This window comes from Sus scrofa, chromosome 13 (genome assembly GCF_000003025.6).
Source record: "Sus scrofa isolate TJ Tabasco breed Duroc chromosome 13, Sscrofa11.1, whole genome shotgun sequence".
In the NCBI taxonomy this organism is placed as follows: Eukaryota; Metazoa; Chordata; class Mammalia; order Artiodactyla; family Suidae; genus Sus; species Sus scrofa.
This window is the reverse complement of record NC_010455.5, coordinates 107,074,644-107,091,694: the sequence shown is the minus strand read 5'-3', so window position 1 is coordinate 107,091,694 and position 17,051 is coordinate 107,074,644. Positions and strand designations below refer to the sequence as shown.

Below are 17,051 nucleotides of genomic sequence, written 5' to 3'. Positions count from 1 at the left end.
TATGCATAACCAGCAAAACCTGAAGTGAAGAAAATCATTTGCTCATGCTTTGTGCTGAAAGATTGTTTTCTCAGCAAGCTAACCAGGTTTAAATACTAAAAATAAAGGGAAAAGATATCAACTTATATTTTTCATAAACAGGAGAGTTATTAGATTTTAAAGAAGCAGCATCCCATAGTGGTTCAAAGGATGAACTCAGGAGCCAGACTGCCTGAGTCCACACCATGGCTCTGTCATTTACTGCACATATAACCTCAGTGAGTTTCTTCACTTCTCCTTACTTCCAGTGTATCACTGTATAAGGGGACTATTAATGGCACTTATCTTATAGCATTGTGGTGAGTAGTAAATGTGTTGACATGCATAAAGCATCTAGGACAGCATCTACCATGTGAAAAGTATGATTTATGTGTTAGCTATTATTGTCATTATTATCCATCTTCAACTTTTTCTAGTACATCACTAATTGCACCCCATAGAATCAAATAACCCTGGATGATGCTAGGTCATTCTCTTCCAATGTTGTCGTATTTGCAATATCAGGCGATTCTCATGCAGCCTTTTTAAAACTGTATCTTATGGTTGCTAACACTGGCCATGCAAAGCATACCTAGAAGGGTATGTAAGTAAAAGCACTGCCAAGCCTTCTAATTTCAAATCAATGTCAGGGCAGTAAATCTTCTGCACGGATTCCAAATAAAATGTCCCTTTACTAGGCTCACAGGAAGATGTCAAATAGTTATTGCTTTACTTTCCTCATAGACAGTCTGGCTGTCCCTTTACTGTACTCGTCTCAATCCCTGTCAATACTACCATATCCTTCTAGCAAGTTATGTCAAGCAGAGTGTGGTTGCCTCAGTATGGACTTGCTAGAACCCTGCTGAGGGCTTAAGGCTCTAATGCAATGCATCTTTATGTGATGAACAGAATAATACTGAATTTTACGCTGTCAGCTCAGGCTAAGAATGCATATCAATTTATCTCCATAATATAACCTGTGTTTCATCTCACACTGTCTCCTAGTAATGCTCATTTAGGACTGCAGATTAATGGGCGTGTTCAATTAAGGATTTTGCATTTTTTTTCCAAATTAAACCTTCTTCCCACACTAATTTTATAATTCAATTAAAATAAGCCATCAAGTTTTCTTAGCATGATTTGCTCTTTATAAACCCCCTGCCACTTTTCCCCCATTTTCACTGTTTCAGTAGGCCTACTGCTGAAATGAAGTCATAGATAAAGAGAAAATGTTTTCTAAACTTCCTCAATTAGTTTGCCAGAGCTTCTGTAGCAAAGGACCACAAACTGAGTGGGTCAAACAATAGAAATTTATTGTCTCCCAGTTCTAGAGACTCGAAGTCTGAGATCAAGGTGTCAGGAGGCAGCTTCCTTCTGAGCACCACAAGGGAGCATCTTTCCCGTGCCTTTCTTCTAGTTTCTGGTAGTTTGCTGGCAACCATTGGCATTCTTTGGCTTACAGATGCATCGCTCTGATTTCTGCCCTCATCTTCCCATGGCTCTGTGTCCAAAGTTCCCCCTTTTAATCAGTATACCAGTCACATTAGCTTAGCGGACCACTTTAAGATGATCACATCTTAACTAATTACATCTGCAAAAACCGTATTTTTAAGCAAGGTCATGTTCTGAGCTATGGGAGGGTTAAGGTTTCAACATACAAATTTTGACAAATTCAACCTGTAACACTTCTCAAATTCAAAATGCTCTTGGGGACATGACATTTTAAGAAAATTCTTTGGTCCAATCTCTTATCTGCAAGGGATAGATATATCATGCATGAGAGTTCATTAAATTCCTTGACTGGAACCTACCGGTTGGCTGAAAATCATACCTATAACCCAACACCCAAAGTTTGTTCAGTGGGAAGCAAAGCAACAGCAGGAGACCTTCCCCCTTCACTTTGTGCACTTCCCCTAAAGATTCCCAGGAAATCTACAGTTAACAAAAAGAATTAATGCTTGGATAATGCTTTTCAACTTACAGATCACATGTATTATCTTACATGACTCTCAAGTAACAAACTTGCAGTTATGTCAAATATTATTATAAAAGGACCATGACTTCAAAGTTAGACTTGCAGATTTTGAGCCAGAACACTTGGACATGGAACCCAGATGACCTTCTTCCCAGTTGTCTGACCTTGAGAAAGTTTATATGCTTAAGTTGAATATAAAAGTGGACAACTAATAGTGTTCAACTCATAGACTTATCGTAAGGATTAATTATTTAATCCATATAAATTGTCTAGAGTAGTGTCTGGTACATGGAAGGTGCTCAGGAAAATTAGAGTGTTACTATTTTACAAATGATGCATTGAGGCTTAGGAATATAAAATGACTCTCCACAATAATGTAAGAGGTCATTGGTAAGACACAACCTCAACCCTAGAATTTCTAAGGGCTTTCCATGTCATTTTTAATGTACATAAACATCACACTTTGAAGTAATGGAGATATGGAGGGGGACTCTGGCATAAGAATAGAGTACCAACCAGCACTCTCTTATGTTTAGGAAACACCACCTGCTGGACTGCCTGCTCGGGGACCAACTTAGGGAAGGCAAAGTCCTTGAAGAATAAGTAACCACCTCTGTGTAAGGTTCTAGAAGAACTGATTTGGCTGAACAAAGAAAAGCTATGAAATCACTGCTCTGGACATAAGCAAAGCCATGTCCCATGTTCATCTCTTACTGCAGCCAAGAGATCTACTTGCATTATTTTATTATTATTATTATTATTATTATTATTCCCTCACCTTGTTGTGCTTTTAATGTCTCTGGGAAATATTCTATTCCCTATACCCAATTTCATAGTATTGTTATGTTTATCTTTAATAATAAGTTGTACTTTGTGTCTTCAGCTCTTTTCATAAAACTTTATTTCTTTTCATCACAAAAAGCAACCCTCTCTAGTTTCCTTTAGGACAGAACCATCTTCCATCATTACACTTGGGAGATATACTATAATCACTGATTTCCTGGTCTCTAATTCCCACTGCACTAAGGATATCATATTTGTTTTAGTATCTGCAGTATCTAGCACACAGTTTGATGTATTAGCATCTACTGACTAAATGGAAGATTGACTAGATGAATGAATAAATGAAGATACAAATGAAAGAAATAAAAAGACCTCTGAGTCTTAGCATCCCACCACTAGGAACATTATAATTTAACCTAACTTGTGATGAGGAAAAGGGAAGATGGAGTAAGGGATGAGGAAAGGAGTGACTTTGTATGTGATATTAATCAGTTAATGAAGCTCCAAGTTGTTCTGCCTGAATCCATAGAATTAAAAAAAAAGAAAATTTCACCACCAGCTATCTAGCTTGATTTGCATGTGTTCAAATCTTCAAAGTATTCCCTTTGATTCCTTTAATCAATAGCTATTTTAGAAAGCTCTTCATTACTTCCTAATTGTCCAAATTCATTTTCTTCATTTTTCCTTATTAGAGGCAGATTTTTCAAATGAGTTAAGTAGATCAGCAATTTTCAAATCATTATAAACCTCAAGCATTTCTCTCAGTTATTAGCACGTCCCTTCTCTCTCCAGGACTGGATTCTTTTCTCTATTTTTAAGAGGCCATCTGGTTCATTTTATTGACTTATTTTTCCCATACATCTTAAATAAAGTCAATTTACCCTGTGCTAAGAGTAATCCATGTTTATAATAACTCTGATCCTAGATGTTTTAATTTGTCAGATTCCAGTTTTGGATAAAAATGCAAGTAAATTCTCTATTTTGTTAGCATACCAAAAAATAAGTAAATAATTAGCATTTATCTACATTTTAATCCATCCCAACCAAATAAGTTGTAAAGTCATTGCCATGGTCCACAAAACATATCACAAGTAATCTAAATGAATATTTTGATCCTTAAGTATACTAAAATTAGAAATACACATATCCATTGAACCCAACAATCCCACTGCTGGGAATTTGTATCAAGGAAATAAAAGCACCATATTATTACAGCACTGATGTTGTGACAAAAAGCTGGAAACAAAATGAATGTCCATCAGATAAATAGGTTGTTGAAAATGTATGGTATATCAATACTGTGGAATATTAGGCAGCCGTTTGTATATGATTCCATGAGCCCAGAGAAAAATACCAAAAATATTCAGAACATTGTTACTAGGAAAGGGAAAGAAAATTGGGTGGGAAGAGGAAAGAAGAAAAAGCAATGTAAGGAACAAAAGAGGCATTCAAGACAAAACATTATATAAGATATGATCTCATTTATGTAAAATTTCATGTTGCATGAATATAATTAAATATGCACAAAAGGATGACCACATGGTTTTCTGAGGGCAATAGCACTATACATTTTCACTTTCTTACCTTATACTTACTATTAATTTTTAATAATTCAAATTTTAAAATTTAAATTATTTTTATCATTTGAATAATTGTTCATACAATTTGAAAAAATAAATTAATTTTCACTTTGAAATGTATATACCATATCTAGAAGGAGGAAGAGTCATGTCAATCAGATCAAGGTGTATATATATTCATAATTTGGAACTCAAATCCAGCCACCGGATAAGAGTTAGGCTATAGGCAATACCTCTGCACTATAATCCACCTGCTTGCTAGAGTAGGTACATGTCCTGTAAATTATATTCTTTTAAAAAACAATCTTCTCAAATTTTCATTTTTGATCTACTTTTAAGACTCAGCTAATGTCATTCCTTCTTAACTGTTCTCCACTTGTTTCCCCAAATATTTTATTTCTAGAAAGTCTTTACCATTTCTCTATCAAACCCTCCTAATGAATATACTTTGTGGTATCTCATTTTTGCTTGATGAAATGTGATACCATATGGGAGAAACCTGAACTTCTACTTCAGGATGTAAGACCCTCAGGGTTCATCAATTTTTCTTTTTAAATTCAATATAAGTTCTACAGTAAGAGAAGAAATATTGTCAAAATCTAAAGATCAACACACTTGGACAATGCTACTTAAAGCTGCAATGCAGAAATGGTATTTTGGATGGCTTGCTTTTCCTTATAACCTCTCTGGAAATTTTTTGGTGTAAAACTGTTTTGTGGAAAACACACACTGATTCTGCCTATGTTTAAAATAATCCAGTATTTTCACCAACCTGAAACTGAAAAATACAAAATCTAACTACCTGAATTTCAGAAAACATTTTAATTACTTTGGCAAATAAAGGTTGTAAAGAAATTGGAATAATCAAAATATTCAAGTACTGATGTAGAAAAACAAAAAAGAAATTAATCCAGGTGTAATTTCTAAGCTATAATCATTACCATATGTCTCTTTAATTACCTTCCCCCTCAGGGACTTGATGTTTTGCAAGATTTACTCTACCAAAACAAATGAATTAATAAAGTAATAATTGACTTCTTTTTTAATTTTTAATGAATCAATGGCATGTGTAATTGCCCATCGCAGATACTGATCAAGATGAGGAAACCAGTGTTGCACATGTAGCTGAAACAACTTATTTAGGGGCAACTAATTTGGTGTCATGGATCAACGTATATTTTCTGTTAACATCTTAAATATAATGCAAATGGCTGAAGATACACTGCAGAGTTCAAGATGCTTCATTATCAGTGGTTCATAGTCAAAGAATAAATTGGGATTGAAAATAAGCTTTATTTTAATTCACAAATTAAAAAAAAAAACCTAGAAAAAAGTATCAAGATTAATTTACAAGAAGCATAGCTTTGAGGGGACCCACGAAAAACATGAGCCTGAACCTTACGCCAAGGGCAGAGGAAACAAATGGACATGAGTGATGAGCTCTCAGCCACCTTCAATTTCACTGACAAAGATTCAAGGACTAGATAAGAGACGGCCAACATATCAGCAAAGCATAATGAACACAATATTTTTTTCACTTTTTACACCTATTTCTTTAATTTCTATACAATAGGTCTGGTTTTGTTTCCTCTGCCCTAAAAAGACAAATGCAGATGCATTCACATTCTTTGGAGACCAGAAGCAGATAATCAAGTCAAAACAAATCCCTTTGAAAGTACCTAATCTCATAGCAGATACAGTAAAAGATAAATCACTGGCCATTTTGAAAATTTCCTGCACAGGAAACATCTTAAATGCACATGTCCAAAATTGACAGGTGATTAAGCTCCAACCTTGAAAACTACGTTACTGAGTTTTGAAACTTTGAGAATCATGCAAGTGTCAGGTTTTTTTGTGCCTATTTTTTTTTTAACAAAGGACACAAAAGTAGTAAATATCACATCAGACTGAATTTGTCTTAATCCCCACCTTGTTCATTCACAAACCACATAAATCTCACAGAAGAACACTGTACCAGCACTTCTAAACCATGGCTCCCTTAAAGATTTAACATCTGAGGTCAGAAAGAGGTTTTCTTATTAAGCTGCCATTTCCTTTACAAAATAGACTATTTTGTACTTAATGCTACCCTTTGAACTCTTATAGTGAATAATTAAAACTAAACTGCAAAGCATAATTTGCAATGCTGAGTACACTGTAGGTTGTAGGTTTTTGCTTAGTGGCCATTTTAAATGCTCCCCAATCCCCGAAGGGATAACCCTGCCATTAGTCTGAATTGACAAAACTGGCTGGCCCCTAAAAGCAAGGCAGACAGCTCCAAATCATAATAAAATGGTCCTGCTGGCGACTCACCATATTGACAGCGGGGTCCCTGAAAACCCTCGGAACACTGGCACTGCTGGGCTTCGCCCTCCGAGCATCTCCTCCCGTGGAAATAAGTCCCCGCTGCAGAGACAGCTAAAAGGAAGGTAGACAAGGAGGTGAGGGAGGATGGAATTGAGGGAAAGAAAAAATCCTCAATATAAGCACCAAGTTGCCAATATAGATATCATCTAGAAATTTCCACCAGCTCCTCTGTACCCCCTACATAGAAAATACTGTTTTCATTACACATTAAGGCCTTGCTGTCTAAAGCCTTGTAGAACTCTGTATGCGGTAACATCTGTGTCACCTTGAGGCTTGTAGAAATGCTCCTCCCCAGATCTACTGAATCAGAATCCGCACCTTACAAGGTACTAGGTGATTGCGTTCACATTCAAGTTTGAGTAGCACCAGTCCAAAGAAACTCCATGGAGAAAGATGAACTGTGCAGCCAAAACAATCTTAAAAACAAGCAAGACATACGAATACTTACCAGAGGCAAAGGAGAGTGTTGGGTGCCATACAACAATATAAAGAATTCATCCCACAGTCATTAATTTCCAGGAGTTTATAATGTAGTTGAGATGACATTGTGGGTAATTGCTTTTGCTGAGCTGACACCAGCCAGCTGCAGTGGCCAAGCACTGCATGCAAATCCCGTGACCTCTTGTGCACCCCTGGACACTAAATCTGCTTAACATGGAAAGCCTGAGGCAACTTCACTAAGATCTCTCAAGAGCAGAAATACCAGTGGGTAAGGAAGCAGAAGGCCCACAAACTCCCGCAGGTGCAGGAGAGCAAGAGAGATGAATTGCTGGGCCTCAGTGCTGCACTGATTGCAACACTCCGAAGCATTTTAAGTGACTTCACAGTAACCATAAACACTCAGTTAAAGGAGTTCCTAAACAGAGCCGTTTCTCCTGGTGTGAATGAACTATATCATGCCACTAGTTCTGCTGCTCGAGTGCTGTCAAACACACTCCAAAGGTTATGGAATACCCTCACCAGAGGTTTGGAAAAGGACTGCATACCTCATCTTAAAAAGGAAACTGCCTCCCAAGTTCTGCAATTAATCATGACAGGCGCAAGTCAAGAAATCCCATTTAGATTTAGTACGGTGATTTCCCTCCAGACTTTTGAATCAACTGCAGATTACCAATTTGATGATATTGGGAAGGGGCAAACAGAAAAGGGAGATGGAAGTCAAGGTGTAACCTGTCTGGCTTTAAATAAACTGTCTTTTACATAAAGAGACAGAATATAAAGCAGCAGTTCTATGGGTCCTGAGTTCTGACCTATCATTAGAAACACATAACAGGAAGGCTTTTTGTGCATTTTTGCACCTGTCATGTGTGCCTTTTTCAGCCCAAAGAGATGCTCTGAATCTGTGGTGATTCTAAAGATGCCTAAAACTTGACAGGCATGATATGATTGAAGCTCAAAACAGAGTGAAACCATTACTTCTAGTGACAGAGAGTTAGACAAGAAGAATTATAACTTACATCGCGGGCAGCCAGGCTCACCGTCCCACTGGCTCCAACCAGGGCAGCACCTGTAGACGGTCTGCTGCTCCACGCTGTATGCCTGTCTGTAGACAGTGTAGTACCGGGTCCTAGAAACACAGGAATCTCTGTCAGTAATGCTTCCTCTGAAGGCCAAAGCTGTCTCCTTAAACGCACTAAAAAATTTTCCTTCCAACCTAAATACTGTCATTTATACACATACACACACACAAACAAAAATATATTATTTGTATATGTTATACATACACATGCACCCCCTCACTGAATATGTCACCAAGATTCACTATGAGTATAGGCTATGGAAAATTAAAAGAAACCTCCAGTCCTGTGGTATAAATTATCCCAAGAGTCAGTCAAGCTATCAAAAATGAAACCCCACATTATGAAGAGAATAATGAAAGCCTGAAGGATAATAAATAAGGCACATACTTTTCAATTTGATAGTGAAGGCCCCTCCTGTACTGGACCCACGATAGCATGCATTCTCAACAGTGATGACATCACCCACAAGGGAAGGACAATTGGCTCTTGAGTGGGAGGGGAGAGAAAAATTGAGCTAATACAGTGATCTGTGGTCCTACAACCAACATAGTATATAAACAGAAATAAAGTTTATTTGTGGTATTAACATTTCATGGGGGAAGGGGATGATTACTAAAAAAAATTTTTTTAAGTTTATGAAGGCTCCTTGGGGAGCAATAATGAACAAAAGATTGAAAATACTAAACTATATATAGCTATTTGTACTGACCTCTTAATAGACCATAATACCAAACATCTCTAAACCCAATAACTTTCTTTCTATCAAACTAATGTCATATTTATTCTTTATCCCCAAAGTATTATGCCCTCTCCCTTTCACATAACCTATCTTCATATCCCCCATCCAAATCCCCTTCACATTCAAAGCTAATTTCAAGTTAACTTCCTCCAAATTCTCTTTCCCCATCATGCCAATGTATGCTGCTCTTTATCTTTCTCAAAACTAGGGCTCAATGGCTATTCCATTTTTTATGACACTTAATTATTTACCATCTTAAGGTAAATATTAAGGCCTAATATTTTGGATGGGTATCTCTCCAACAGGTACATAAGTAAAGGTTTATATACTTAATATAAAAACAAAGAGATATTAGGTTGGAAAAAGTGCCAAATATCTTTTAACAGTACCTCAACTCCAAACTCAGGGTCATAAATATTTGCTGAATAAAGGAATATATAAAATTACTAGGCTCTTGAAAATAAAAATATGAAACATGTTTTACTTATTCATGTTTACCTTCCTAGGTCTGAATGTCTATATGGTAGTGGATTTCTTTAGTTTAGTCTAATATCAACAATGGTTACGAATTCCTAATGGGAGGAATACCAACAAATCTAAATGAAAAGCCATTTCATTTTCAGAAACAGGCTTCTCTAACACCTGCTATGCACCAAGCATTGTGTCATCTATGTTAAATATGTTTTCAGTTAATCATCATAATATCCATGTGTGGTATTATTTTCCTAACTTCACAGACTAAGGCACAGAGACATGTAGGAACTTTTCCCAGTGCCACACAGCTAGTAAAAGCCAGAAATTTTCTGATTTAAATTTAATTTAAAGGTCTTGACTATAGCCGGAATAAACTATTCATCTAAAGGTTAATCACACATGCAAACACAATGTATATCTGAATATCTACAATTATAAATGATTTGGTCTTATTCTATTTAATCCTATATTACCAGTATTCTGCTATTTTTATGCAATAGCAAGCCCAGTTATTTACAAATGTCCTCAATTTTCTTTTAGCAATAGTAGTAGTAGTAATAGAAATAATAATAAATTCAATCTAGATCCACACTTTTTTTGAACCTTTAAGTATCCTGAATTCAGACCAAATTGATTTATTTCATAAAACTTGAAGCCATTAGCAACTATCTGCATTAGGAAGTACTTGGATATTTTATAAAACTATTATTTGGCTATGCCCACGGCATGTAGAAGTTCCTGGGCCAGAGCAGAGACCTGAGCCAGGGCAGCAAGACTGCTGGATCCTTAACCCACTGCACCACCAGGGAACTCCTTATATAACTATTTTAAAGCCTTTTTAAGAGTCTGTATGAAACCTTCCCCCCTAGAAAGCACATACTTTCTTTTTCTCTCCTCTCCCAACCAGCCAAGTTAATCCTAATTCAAAGGCCATAATAAAGTTCTCAGTTTCAGTTTTACAAGAGAACCCAGGGCAGGTCAGATGGTGGTTCACAACTGCAGATGCCCCAGATCCAAGTCATGCTAAACTTAGCAAACCAACACAATATTCTTCGTTTCTCTGTCTTTTGATCTTCCGCTTTCAATAGTCCATCACATCATGAGGTAAAATTAGCAACATCTAACCCAAAAGATCTCACACATAAATGACGCCTGAACTAAAGCAACAACATATTCTGTTTTCAAAGGAAAATATGTAACTCTGGAAGTTCCTGGTCAGCATTGTTTATGCATGTCTACTTAGTTATATAATTATTTTCTAAAATCTATTGGTGACATCTTTAGATGCAGGTAAGGCTTTGGTGTTGATCTTTAGGAATCACAATGAAACAGCAGAGGCCCGCTTACCTTCTTTCATAACCCACACACCCTCTCGGGCTGGTACAGCCCTGTTTCCAGATCTTGACAGTGTGTGTGAATGCTTGGACACACGGGTGTGGAAGTCCAACCACAGTCAGCTGCTGTTCTTCGCAAACATTTGGCCTTAAAAAAAAAAGAATAGTAATGCAATAAAAATAGATTGCTTATGTTTTATTCATAAATCATTTGTTCCTTCATTTTCCACAGAAAGCTTGTGGTGACTTACATAAAGTAAGAGAGAAAAGTACAAGCAATATAAAAAAATCAGACCCACGAAAAAGAAAAATCAGAATAGATTTTAAAAACAAGTGGAAATTTAGAAGACAAGTATAAAAAATCATAAATTCCCATGTGCTTGGGAAAACCGAGCTGCCAATTAAGTTCTGAGCTCTTTGGTAGCCAAGATGTATAAAGAAACACAACTGCAGGATCCTCAGTATCTGTGAAGAAAACGCAGGCTGCTTCATCAAAAGAAGTTAAACTTTTCCTGGAAGTTATTTCTGAACAATATTTTCCATTGACATGTTTATTTAACTAAGTTTCACACATAATGCTTGTTTAAACACAAATATTTTTCAACCAGCACAATTATATGAAATATATCCTATAAAATATTATGTGACATTTACAGGATTTCAGATATAGCATCTTAAATGTTAAATGCATGAGGCTAGATAACATCCATCACCTGAAATGTCAGAATTCTTTTGTAATTTGAAGCATGCTTTACTTAGTGATGAACAATTAGTCCATACCAATTATTCTGCATTTGAAAACAATAATAATTGTAAAAGCCAGTAAACACACAAACTTTTCATACCTTCAAGTTCACCTGCATGCTGTACACTGACCTAAGGTCAGACTTTGATGTTCCTTTTTTTCTTTTATTTTTGGCCATCAGGAAGGTCACAATCTAGCTTAGTTTCTAAACTCATAATCTGCTGAAAATAGATTCCGGATTCGAGTCTGACCCCAAAGCACTCTGTGAACTTGTCCAGTGAGAACACTGAGAAATAGTACTTCCCGCACTACATCAGTTACCTCACCCTCCACAGCTGCAGTCCCTTTTTGCGATCACTTCTTTCTGTGGCTCTGTGGCTCTGACTAAATCTCATCATCTGATTTCACTTACAGTCCAATTCTCACTTACGGATGTATTTCTGAAAGGTGATTTCTAAACTGTTAACCTCACCTAAACTGATTAAATTTGTGTTGAACCCTACAACAAAAAACATTTTGCAAAATGTTTGCAAAAAAACATTTTAATGCTTTAGGTAAATACTTTAATAAAACAATACATGTAAAAACTGCACCTATATCAGGCATGCATAAAATCATCAAGACTTGGGCAGTGGACTTAAAGAAAACTTAAGCTTTTAAAAATGCCACATTATGACTTTCCTGTAGCCTAACGGTTAAGGAGTTGGCATTGTCACTGCTGTGGTACAGGTTCAATCCCTGGCCTGGGACCTTCCATGTGCTGTGGGAGCAGACGAAAAATTTTTTAAATGGAATTTTTAAATGCCATATTAGATTGTCTATAAAATGCAAAGACCTACACCTTCATGTGGGCTTTCATGTTTAGGGGGGCCAACAAACCCCAATTAGAATGAGCTCATCAAACATTTGCTTTTTCAGTCAATAGTTTGAAATGTTACACCTCATGCAGCCTTGAACTCTGTTGGGTAACCTACTTTTTATCTATTATTCCATTCATCCACCCACCCATCCATCCAGTCATTCAACCATTCAACAAATACTTACTGTCACCTACACATAGCTGAAGCCTTCCCACACACAGGGATTTGAGTATAAGTAGTTTATTTGGAAAGTGCAGAAAACACTAGTAAAGAAGTGGTGGAATGAGGCAGAAAAGGAGGATCAGCCAAGAAAAAGATGCATTATTGAGTCAGCCAACACTTCAGATGACTTGTTCCCCAAATGGAGGTGGGAGCCTAAGCATGTGCACATTAATTCCTATCAGTGACCGGCTGAAGGCTACTCCCTCTCCAGCATTTCAGGTAGAAGCACAGGTAGGCAGAGTCCACTTCGAGAGGCCAAAGTCTTCAGGTACAAAAATGCAAATGCTGGCAGTTGTAAACTTGGCAGGTGTGCAGTGATAAAGGAGAGGGACACAGGTGCTGCACTGACAGTTTCAGTGGCAGGTGGTACAAATCAAAGAAAGTCTATGTTCACTTTGCACTGACAATCTACATAGAAGGGAAAATAAGTAAAAGCACCTAGATAAATACAAAATGTGAGGCACTAAGATGGAAACAATCAAGACACTGAAATAGAGATGGGGGAATCTTACTAAGATTCATTAATTAGGAAAGGTCGCACTGAAGAGGTGACACTGTGACCCGAAAGGGTGAAGAGAAGCCAGCCACAGGAGAGACAGCAATGCCATTCAAGTGGAAGAAACAGAAGGAGCAGAGGTTCTAAAAGGGGAAATGCTTGGCCTCTAGAGATCTGAAAGAAGGTCAATGATGAGATGTTTGGTAGGACACACAGGGCCTTTCAGGCTGAGGAGTGCTGATTTAATTATCAGGACACTGGAAGCCACAGAGTGTTTAGAATCTAGAGATGGGACTTGTGATTCTCTCTAACACCCACTGCAGCGCCTCATTCCCACCCCCAACAATGACATAGGTTATATCTATTCTTGCTACCACCAAGTAACAATCCAGCCCCATCCAGCAACTGGCCCCCAAATTCTAAGAATCTTCCAGGCCTTCCTTGGGGTTTTCTTAATTCCTACAAAGAAAGAAGTCACCAAGGGAAATCTGACCCTTCAGAAGACCCCAAATCAGCAGCACCAGGCAATAAGAAAAGGCACAGAACAAATTTTATGCATCATGAGGAAAATGTATGACATAAGTTTCTAGGAAAATTGTTTGTAATTCAGATTGTCATCAAGTAATTTCCCTGATAACATCATAAGAAACGGTAATGTGACTTCAGAACTTCACATATTGTATTACTGAACCATAGTTAACAACAACATAGTTTTGGTTGAGATAAGTTTTTATTTTAGATTAACTCATGCGAGGGAATGCTTTGGTAAATCAGTAACATCTCTGACTCCCAAGCAGATGAGGCTAAATAAAATCAGTTACTTGGTTATTCAGATGTCCTGAGTATATTTCAGTTTAGAAAAATAATATCCTTTCTTGATGACAAAAGCCACAAGTCCTAGTAAAAAGAAGCCTAACAATGAATAAATATAGAAAGTCAAGTTTACCCCTAAGATGTTCCCAGATATAATCACTGCTCATAATCTGACATATTCTTCTCTGATTCTAAGGGTATGCAAACATTTGCATAAATAGGATCACAATGTACCATTTTTTAAATTGTGTATATAGAATTTTTAACTTAGCAAACAACATAGTATGACTATTTTTTCATTTTGAAACTTATAGAATCACTTCAAACCTTTTTTTTTTCAGAACATGGTTTATCAGAATAATACAAAAGAATTAACTTAGCCAACATCCTATTGATATATATTTAGCTGTTTCTAAATTTTTGACTATAACAAACTCTGATACTAGTCCTTTTGTATTAACAACTGAATTACAGATTAATTTTTCCAGTATTTCCTTATGAAATACTTGTTTTCTCCGAGTCCTTTCAGTTCAGGATTTTTTAGCCTCCCTCATTGTATTTTAGGATTTCTCAAGCATCATCATTGCCTTTCTATATTTAAGCAGGAGGCACGAGAACTGTGATAGAAATGGCTTATAATTGATGGGTTCACTGTTAGGTGATTAGAGGTGATCTTTATTTTTTAGAAGCTCCTGGATGTCAATGTATGAAAATCTGATTCTTAAGGCCATTCAGTTTTGTTTTGTTTTTGTTTTTGTTTCAGAAAAAAAGCCCAAATTTCCTGCTTATAAAAGCAGACAGCATGTGGCTGGTGCTTGGGGACCAGATAGTGGAAGGGAGACCTACTCTTTTTAGCCCATACCCACCCCTAGGCAGTGTCAGTCTGCAACCCTTCTGAAGCGTCTCTGGTTTGTGTTCTCCAGAGGAAAGAACAAATCCAATACACCACCACCACCCAGAGCCGGAGTACAGCATGGTTATTTGTCCAGCTCTATGGTTTGGGGACAGGGATCTGGGAGTCCACCAATTTTACATTCAGTCTTTGAAACAACTCCCTATCTTGAGCCCTGCACATCTCCCCTGTGTATTCCTTGCCTCCATTCTAAATGCTTAATGTTGAACCTTTCCAGAATGTCATGTGAAGAGATCAACCACCTACAACAATGGCATTAGGATTACATCAAAGTGAAAATATCTGAGCTACAGGTGCAGAAAAAAAAAATATTTTTCTGAACTTCTCCTGAATGAAGCAGAGATTTACAAGAGTCATCTGCCACATGTGCCCCCTCCCAACCCTCTCTCCACCACTCCAGGGAAGTCTCCAGTCAGGGGGGCAACATACCTCGGTCAGGGGGACATTTCAAAGCTAATTTATGTAAACAAACCTCATCAGAACCTTCATTCTTTGAAGACCTAACCCCCTCCTTAGGAAACTAGTATATAAATCCTTATCCCTAGCTGTTCAGAGAGCTACTCCCTACACAGCACTCCTGTATGTGTGAGTAATAAACTTTTCTCCTGTTAATCTTTTTGTTCTCAAAGGCCCCTTAACAGTCAAACCTCATTTAGTAGAGGAAAAGATTTTCCTCCCAACAGCTTTGGCCACAAGGACTGAATGGTCAGAAATCCTCATTCACTCTGGAGGCTACAGTTGAGCTCTTGGGGTCTCTGACCAAGCTGGCGAAAGAAATCAGCTTTCTTAACCACAGGCTCTCAAATCTCTGCTTGGGGTCCAATTAAGCAAAAGTGATAGGAGCCTCTCATCTTTTCAGAAAGGAATTTTCCAAAATGTACATTTACAGGAGAAAACTAGTTTTGATTAGAACTTACCTTGTTCTTTAGGTATTGTGACTCTTTGGTTGGCTCTTTCAATGCATAGTCATTGTGTTCTCTTTTAGTCACTGTCTTTCATGCTGGTGTTTTGTGTTGAGGTGTCTAAAAGTGTTGGCTGTCATAAGAAGAACAGTCACAGCCTAGAACACAAGCATAGGAACCAAAAGCCTGTTTGAGCCAAGCTCCCAGACTGGCAGGTTTGTGATTCTCACTAGATCAGCATCTGCTTGAAGAAATGTGCTCTGGGTCACCAATGAAACTGGATGAGTTTTTTGTTTCGTCTCAATTTTGTGTCCTGAGAGTCTGGCCTTGGAAGCATGATGTGCACAATCAAAATTTCCTGCCAACAACTGCCAACTCTCAGGGAGTTTGTCTAAGCCTGAATCCTAAAGGATCTCAAACCATAAGGACCATTGTCATCTTCTTCCCAATGCCTCTGTAGTGCTGAGACTTCCTATCTCTGTATCACCCATCTGGTATCAGAGCCTGTGACTGAAGATGCCTTACTTTTGTGGGAGGACTAGAACTAAGCATTCTTAGTACCTATGGCAACTTGGTTTCCTTCATTTCACCTCTAGCTGGAATTATTTTGATTAAGGAGGCTGCATCTTCTGTGCCCTCTTTGGAGACAGCTATTGTGATCGTGACTAAGCTACAAAAAGGCTTATTGGTTTGAGTCACATTTGGAATGAGCATCCTAATTGTCCGTGGCCATATGATGGATTCTTTCAGAAAAACTTTTAAGTTTATTTAAAGGATTTTTAGGGAGTTCCCATTGTGGCACAGCAGAAATGAATCTGACTAGCATCCATGAGGATATGGGTTCGATCCCTGGCCTTACTCAGTGAGTAGGGGATCCAGCATTGCTGTGACATATGGTGTAGGTGACAGATGCGGCTCGGATCCCACTCTGCTGTGGCTGTGGTGTAGGCTGGCAGCCGTGGCTGTGATTCAACCCCTAGCCTGTGAACTTCCATATGCCACGAGTGTAGCCCTAAAAAGCAAAAATAAATAAGTAAATAAATAAATAAAATAAAATATAGGATTTTTAGAGTGTTCATCCCAAGAAAATGGCCTATTAATACCTATAAGAGATCAACTGGAAAGAACATAAAAAGTATCAAAGCTAGCCTAAAATACTCCCTTAACAAAATTAAAGAGCAGAAGTCACTCAAACTTTAGGCCCCTTGCCCCCTTCGGGGATTCTCAAGGGACTCAAGGACCCCTAAAAGCAACTATCTGAAGCTGAAAAAAGAGGGAAGATGACCGACTAAAACCAGACTGAATCTTTT

General features: G+C 37.6%; 1 protein-coding gene across 1 annotated transcript in view; it reads right to left on the bottom strand.

Moving 5' to 3' along the window:
* The window catches only part of LOC100153543 (multiple epidermal growth factor-like domains protein 6), a 580,873-nt gene that overhangs the window by 505,704 nt on the left and 58,118 nt on the right, over positions 1-17,051 (bottom strand). Inside the window, exons 4-6 of the mRNA XM_021069816.1 lie at positions 10,804-10,938; positions 8,181-8,290; positions 6,670-6,774 (exon numbers count right to left, since the gene is read on the bottom strand). Coding sequence (XP_020925475.1) covers positions 6,670-6,774; positions 8,181-8,290; positions 10,804-10,938 — 350 coding nt within the window. The remainder of the gene's footprint in view (positions 1-6,669; positions 6,775-8,180; positions 8,291-10,803; positions 10,939-17,051) is intronic.